Here is a 7,723-nt window from a genome sequence, read left to right on the forward strand (position 1 = left end):
GATCCTCACCCTCAAGTATTCTCAGCTTAATTTCTACGTTTACACCAGGGGTTTCCAAACTTTTTCAGCTCGAGACCCAAAAGACAAATTTGGTGTCTTTCTGGGACCCAAACTTACAGAAATGCATCATGAATTGCCATAACATCTACATTTATGAACTACTGATAAAGAACACAACAAACCTTGAATTTAAAATGTATATGAAATGTATTTATTTCATTATAAAAGTACATCACAGCAGTAATCAAATTTGCTGAGTGTAATGTTTCTCACCACCTCGTAATGAACTTGGAATGCGCACTGAAACGTTAGAGGGCTTTTAATTTGAAACAGATACAGGAGGTGTTTAGTATGTATTAACAGCATAATGCAGTAACTTTAACAGGGCAAATGGGAGCAGATCAAAACAAGGCTTCATAGTAAAATATTGTAGTGATGACCCACATTTCCCATCATGCCTAGTGCTGGACTGAGTAGTTTAAGTTAGCTGTTTTACGTTCCAAAATACAAATGTTACTTTTTTGTTGTTGGTAGCCTAAATGCCATTTTTGTGCTGGTTTGTAGTTTTTACAATTAGTGAGGTGGCTGTTACATGGCTGTTTTCTCTCTCATTCTGCGCTGCCTGCCACAATATGTCTAATTACATTTATCAAACAGAGGGAATGAGAAATAAATACCCTCTAATACAAGCCTGTTTAATAAAGGCCTATTATCTTCTGCAGTTGAGGTAAATAAAAGCCCTGGTAACTATTTGAGGAAATACAGTATGCATTTCATCTATAGAAAACCTTTGGAATATAAAATGGTTCTTGGTAGAACCCCCTGGGTGGGTTCTTGTTAGCACCCTTAGAAGGACAAAAGATTCTGGATAGAAGGCTCTATCCAGAATCTTTTATTTATAAGATTGTATAGTAGTGCAGTTCTTTCTTTGGCACTTTTCTTCCTTGTGCAGCCACGTCCTTAAAGGGAGGAATGTCACTGTAACTCGAATACCATGCTAGTTGAGGAAAATCTTTGTTAATGTCTCACTGCTTATTTGTCACTAAGTGTTTTATCTTTCAGTCTTTATACAGAAAGTTTTATGTACATTGTTTTGTTGTCATCCTAATCACTGACCAGCCACCAAAATGAACCATGTGTTCAAGACATGATTTGTTCTCTGTGCGCAGCCAGGACCACTTATGTTGTTACAGCATAAACAAGCACTGCAATTATATTAGTGATATTACTCTTACTTATCCATGCAAGCATGCCTAGATAGGTAGGTAGGTTACAAAACCTTCTGCAACTATAGGCCATATGACAATACAGTTATGCCGGGATCAGGCTTCACAATATTTTTGTCTTAAGAGTTGGTCAGTGTGTCAGATTAGGTGAAGTTGTTGGCACACATGGCACATGTACAGAGGTTATGGGTAAGGTGCCATGGACCAACTTCCCTGTTCCACCTAACAGCACCTACAACATGTGTTTCTGTGTGTAACCAGAGTTTTCTGAATAAAAGTGAAGCAGGGACTACTCATGGTCACTGTGTGGTGAAGTTGGGCTCTGTTTTTTTCCTTCCCAGTCAGTAGAAAGAGGGTGAGTGTGTGGGTAAGCAGGATTGTATTGTAAGTGCAGATTCAAAGGCTGACGGTGAGCAGAGCAAATGTGCAGCAAGCAGTCACTTGTTAGAGATTTGATCAGCTTGCTGTCAGCTGAGCAGGACACAACAAATAATGTGGCTGTGGACTACCTAGCTACCCTAGCCTTAATTTAACCTGTGCTATGCTGAGTGATAGTAGAGCTTTGTCTTCCAAGAAAAACAGAACCACCACAACAATGCACAAGAACCATAGCCTGAAGCTAAAATTCATAAAGTAATGGACACATTTGCTTTACACATTGGCTTCATCTGTTGTAATGAAAAACTTTACCATGGCCTATAGATTTCTAAATTTCAAAAATGACATACAGTATCAGATGAGCTATATGATGTGTGAGCATTTTTAATTGGAGTAAATGGGATGCCATCTTGCAACATAAGGTCCAGTGTGTAACATTTAGGAACATCTATTGGCAGAAATGGAATATAAAATTCACAAGTATGTTTTCATTAGTGTATAATCACCTGAAAATAAGAATTGTGTTTTCATTACCTTAGAATAAGCCATTTATATCGACAGTTTATATCGGGAGTGGGTCCCCAGGCCGCCATGTTGCACTGTCATGTTTCTACAGTAGCTCAGAATGGAGAAACCAAACACTGGCTCTAGATATGGCCTTTTGCGAGTTTCATGGCCACCATAGTTTCTCTTACACACTTGGAAGGGGAGGGTGAGGCGAGCAGTATTCAAATGTTTGCAAACTGCAATTTCACCACTAGAGGCCGCTAAATCCTACACACTGCTCCTTTTAATACATCCATGGTAAAGTGAAATGGATGTTTAAAACAGACAGTTTGGATAATACCTTTGCTGTTTAGCTGGGTGGAGCTATGCTTGGAATTACGTACATGATGTCACAAAATGTATGGACCAACAACATACATTGCCTTGTGTCTTTCAGGATCAACTGACATCTTCATCCCATCTCGCCTTCTAAAAGCCCTCAAAGACTTGGAGAAAGAAGAGCAGACCAGTTAAGAAGCTCCTGTAGTGCTCTCTCCTCAGCTCTCATACAGCAGTAACACCAAACTATGACTTCTCCTTCCCTCCCCCTCCTCTCCCTGGCATGACACATTAAATATAATACTTGATGTTGTCAAGTGTTTATGATTCACTTGCTGTTAACTCATAAACCAAACTGTGTTTTAAATCATATCATCATGTGTTAAATTTTATGAGTTGATGTTGTTCAAAGTTTATTGGAAGAGACTGGATTTGTGTTGAATGAATGTCTACTGTATATTGTGGGATGTTAATTTCTTTAGAAAATAAAATTAGTATAGATAACTGGATGAGATTCAGGGATTTTGGGCTATAAATGAAAACTGGTTAGAGTGTACTGGGACAATTATTCCACTTCTTTACAGTTGTAATTTTATTGAAGACTCATGGATTTGACCCATTATCTGTGTAATCACTTCTATTGTATGATCTCCCCTACCAATACACAACCTTCTTCTTATTTTATTTTGTTGGAGCATACTAGTTTTTATGTAGTGCTTTCCATTTAGTAGTAACCATGCCATAGTGTACAAATCATCAGATTTACAGTGATGTGTCTGACTTTGGAAATGCCAACATTAAGCCACCCTGATGGTATATTTACCCGTAGATCAAGCATTTTGAAAGAAAAATATACAGTATAGTTGGATTGTCTCTTGTGCATTGTCTCAATACTCAGCAGTGTATTTTTTGATTATTTTGTTTAGTGATTCTCTGTAACTAGTAATCCACTGTGTATGAAGAGAGATGTCAGTATTTTGAGAAGTCTATGCTTTTATGTCCACATCCATGAACAATAATTGCAGCAGAATGTGTGTTAAGCTAATAAAGTGGCTTCCATTAAACTTTTCATTTAGTTTTTGTTTAACTCTGCTCTCTCCCCTGTGAGGTCAAAATGAATATGGAACCATTATAAGCACTCTGAAGTACAAGGTTTGAGCATACAGTATACTGCAGATAGTACCTTTTAAAGGGCTTTAAATGTAAATGGACTGTACTTGTATATTTCTAGTCTTTCTGACTACTCAAGGTGCTTCACACGACATATCACATTTACCCCCTTCACAGGTGGCAGGTGCTAGCTGCTCATCAGTTCAAAGAAACTAATTAACCATTCACACACAAGTACAGCCCTCAGGGGCAATTTGCCCTTCAACATATAAGCTGGGGGAAGCTGGGCTCGAACTGCCAATCTTCCGATTGGTGGATGACCAATTTCCAATCTGTTCCGCATACGACACCCTCTATCCTCAATTACAGTTTTTTCTAATGGCTTGAGCACATTTTTTGTTACTATTGGCTATTTTTGCAAAACTCTACACATAAATAAGAAAACCCTTCACCAAATCAGCAAAACATTTTAGCTCTTTTGCAAAAGCTAATAAACCTTGCTTAACTCTTCAAACCTTCGTAAAAATGGTATTTTCGTATCAAACAGTTAACACAAGCCATCACATTAATAAGCACACAATGTGCCAACTACACACTGATGGTGTGAATATAAAACACATCTGGCTTTTGCTTTCTCTGTGCACAAGCTAAGTCAGTTTGAGGTCATACTTTTGTCATAGTTCTGTAAACATACAGAGATCCAAACGTCAAGTATTGGTGTTTATTCACACATATCAAAACAAAACAACAAGTGTTTTTCCAAGACAAAACACAAAATAGTAATTTCACTGAGAAAAAAAAAAATCAGTTTACATCGTGTCGTCTCTCTGGGTCCAGCCACAAAATTTCGTCTACATCACATGCAATGTCCTCTAGTCCAAGGCACCGGGGAAAATATCTTCTGGAATGCCGTATCCAGGTCTGACATGATGCCTGGTCAGTATCCCCACATGCCTCCTCCATTGCCTGTAAAAGGGCTATGCGTTGATGGGGATGACGGTCATAGACCTTCCAGCGCCAGGCAGAGAAGAACTCTTCAATTGGATTCAAGAATGGAGAGTATGGGGGGAGGTTGAGTACAGTGAAGAGCGGGTGATCTGTAAACCAGTTGCGGCCCAAAGCAGCCCTATGGAAACTAACATTGTCCCATATGATGACATATCTGGTCTGCTCTGGTCTCTGAACATTAGTGAGCATGTCATGTAAGGTGTCCAGGAATGCAATAATGTGTGCAGTGTTATATGGGCCTAGGGTTGCATGATGGTGAACAACACCATTTTGACTAATAGCTGCACACAAAGTTATGTTACCACCATGTTGTCCTGGGACATTGATTATGGCACGGTGTCCAATAATGTTCCTGCCACGTCTCCTTGTTTTACTGAGGTTAAAACCTGCCTCATCCACAAAAAGCTGCTCATGACCCATGGCATCTGCCTCTAGCTCCATCACTCTCTGGACAAGACAAAACAAATGCAGCACAGCAGGCTCATGCACAGTACTCGTCTGCACTTCCAGATTCAGTACCAATGATACTGTAGCTTACATAGTCATATCGCAGTTGTTTTACACGTTCACTGTGGAAGGTGGTGTCATCCTCAGTTATGCGCTGCTGAACTTCTCGTAGCCTTATGGAATTATTTGCAATCACCATATTGACTATATGGGTCTCTTGTTCTGCAGTGAACATTCTTCCTCTGCCCCCAGCATCTGGACGTCTTGCAATTCTGTAAAGTAACAATTTCAGTATTTTTACATGTATGGTATTGTTGTGTTTTGCATTAGAGTATGGCAGTGCTACAAAGCTTAGTGCAAAGTGACTGTACTAACCGATTTTCATTTCGAAATGTCCTTATGATGCTTGCTACAGTGTAGCGGCTCAAGTTAGGCTGAACCCGCTGGCCAGCTTCCCTCAGGGCCATTCCATGGTGGATTACATGGTCCACTATTGTAGCTCTGATGTCATCAGTAATTCTATTTCTTACTCTTCTTACCCTTCCTCTTCCCTCTCCTCGTCCTCCTCTTGCTCTTCCTTGTCCTCTTCCTCTAACTTCACCTCCTTGTCCTTGTCGTCCTCTCCCTCTCGCTTCTTTACCTCCACGTCCTCTTCCTCCTCCTCTTCCTCCTACTTCTTCACCTCCACGTCCTCTTCCTCCTCCTCTTCCTCCTACTTCTTCACCTCCACGTCCTCTTCCTCCTCCTCTTCCTCCTACTTCTTCACCTCTGTGTCCTCTTCCTCCTCCTCTTCCTCCTACTTCTTCATCTCTGCGTCCTCTTCCTCCTCCTCTTCCTCCTACTTCTTCACCTCCACGTCCTCTTCCTCGGCCTCCTCTAACTCTCACTCTTCTCACTCTTCCTGCTCCCTCCATGGTACTCCACATGGATAGCTTTCCTGTGGCTTATTTATATTGCTTCGGCTGATTGCAAAGTGAACTAATTATCTAAAACAGTTTTCACATGTGACAGTGTGCCAGCCAGTTGTCAAAATAGTGTAAATAATAGCCATACATGTGTATAGTTTTGCTAGGAGTGTGTTAATCATTTGGAAACTGAGTGTAAAGCAGTGAGTTGTGTTTACAGGTCCGCAAAAAGAGTGCTGTGCAGTGGATTGTACCTACAGTTTTGCAAAGTGTGTGTTACAAAATTGCAAACTGAGTGCAAAGCAGTGTTTGTGCTTTTAGTTTTGCAAACTCAGTGAGTGGTTTTGCTATAAGTATTAATAGTTTTAGAAGTTGTGCTATAAGAATCAGGGTTAGGGTTTAAGCATTCAGAAAAAACTGTAACCCAGTCTGGATAACCAAACGGCATATTATGCATATGCCCCCAGGGCCCCAGTTTCACTGCACAGCAATTATATGCCCATCCATCCATTTTCTGCTGCCTATCCAGGTTCAAGACTGATGCTGAGATGTTTCATGGCCAGATGGGATATAATCCCTCCAGCATGTTCTGAGTCTACCCTATGGTTGGACATGCCCAGATAGCCTTCAGAGGGAGGTATCCTAATCACATGCCCAAACCATCTAAAATGGTTTCTTTCAATGCAAAGGAGCAGCAGTTCTCCACCAAGCTCTTTCCAGGTGTCTAGGCTCCTCACACTGTCCCTAAGGGTGTTCTACCAGACTGATGTGGTGAAGACGGAGCTGAGCTACATTCCAACCCTAACATATGGTCACAAACTTTGGGCAGTGAGATGAGAATGAGATTAATGCAAATATTTGAAAATTCACTGCTAAAGCACAATATAAACTGAACTGATGAGGGCCTCAAGGTAGGTCCTGCATTTTTTTATATCACGTGGCCCTGTTTTGTAGAGGGGTCCTGTGTCATAATCAAATTTTATAACCTTTACTATTTCAATACATATAAGCTTACTTGGTATATATTCCTAAATAAATGTATGTGTAGTCAGATTGTTACAAGGTCTCAGCTAAGCTAATGGTTTTTTCACACCTGCACTTTTTATTCCGGTTAAATGGGGCGGCTGTGCCATAGAGGTAGAGCAGGTCGCCCACTAATCTGAAGATTGGCGGTTCGTTCCGCGGAATCCCCCAGCATCCCCCAGCCCGCATGTCGAAGTGTCCTTGGGAAGATACTGAACCCCAAATTGCTCCCGAAGGCTGTGTCATCTGTGTGTGTGAATGATTAGTTTCTTTCTGATGAGCAGTTGGCACCTTGAATGGTAGCCTCTCCCATCAGTGTATGAATGTGTGTGAATGGGGTGAATGTGACATGTAGTGTAAAGTTCTTTGAGTAGTTGGAAGACTTGAAAGGCGCTATACAAGTACAGGCCATTTACTATGCGGACCAAAACAACCGCACCGAGAATGCCGTGAGGAGGTGGTCTCGGTCCGGTCCCAGACTAACTCTGGAGCGGTTCATTTGTGGTGGGAACATGATCCAACCTCGATCCGACTCAACTACCATAAACTACCATTAACATATCATGCTTATCAAACACATCTTTGGTTTAACATGTTGACAGATTAGCATGTTGTTGTACATGCTGAATATTAGCTCCCTTGTTCTGCTCAGTCGTCTGAAGGCAGCACATCTTCTTTGCAAAGTGTGAAGTGCATTTGGCATTTTGTTGGTATAGTTTTGCCTGGTATATTGCCCAGATAATTACCACGGTTATGAGAAAATGCCAACTGTATCGTTGCTCCATGTTAACTTGCATAGCA

At 40.9% G+C, this 7,723-nt stretch overlaps 1 protein-coding gene across 3 annotated transcripts in view; it reads left to right on the forward strand.

Moving 5' to 3' along the window:
- The window catches only part of stxbp1b (syntaxin binding protein 1b), a 50,741-nt gene extending 47,243 nt beyond the window's left edge, over window positions 1–3,498 (forward strand). For all 3 annotated transcript variants that reach the window (XM_044195635.1, XM_044195636.1, XM_044195637.1), the window contains one exon: window positions 2,548–3,498. Coding sequence is in view for 1 of the 3 variants with exons in the window: in XM_044195636.1 (XP_044051571.1) it covers window positions 2,548–2,624 (77 nt within the window). In the remaining 2 variants the exon portion in view is untranslated. The remainder of the gene's footprint in view (window positions 1–2,547) is intronic.
- Window positions 3,499–7,723: the final 4,225 nt, after the last annotated feature.

Source organism: Siniperca chuatsi, linkage group LG5 (genome assembly GCF_020085105.1).
Source record: "Siniperca chuatsi isolate FFG_IHB_CAS linkage group LG5, ASM2008510v1, whole genome shotgun sequence".
Classification (NCBI taxonomy): Eukaryota; Metazoa; Chordata; class Actinopteri; order Centrarchiformes; family Sinipercidae; genus Siniperca; species Siniperca chuatsi.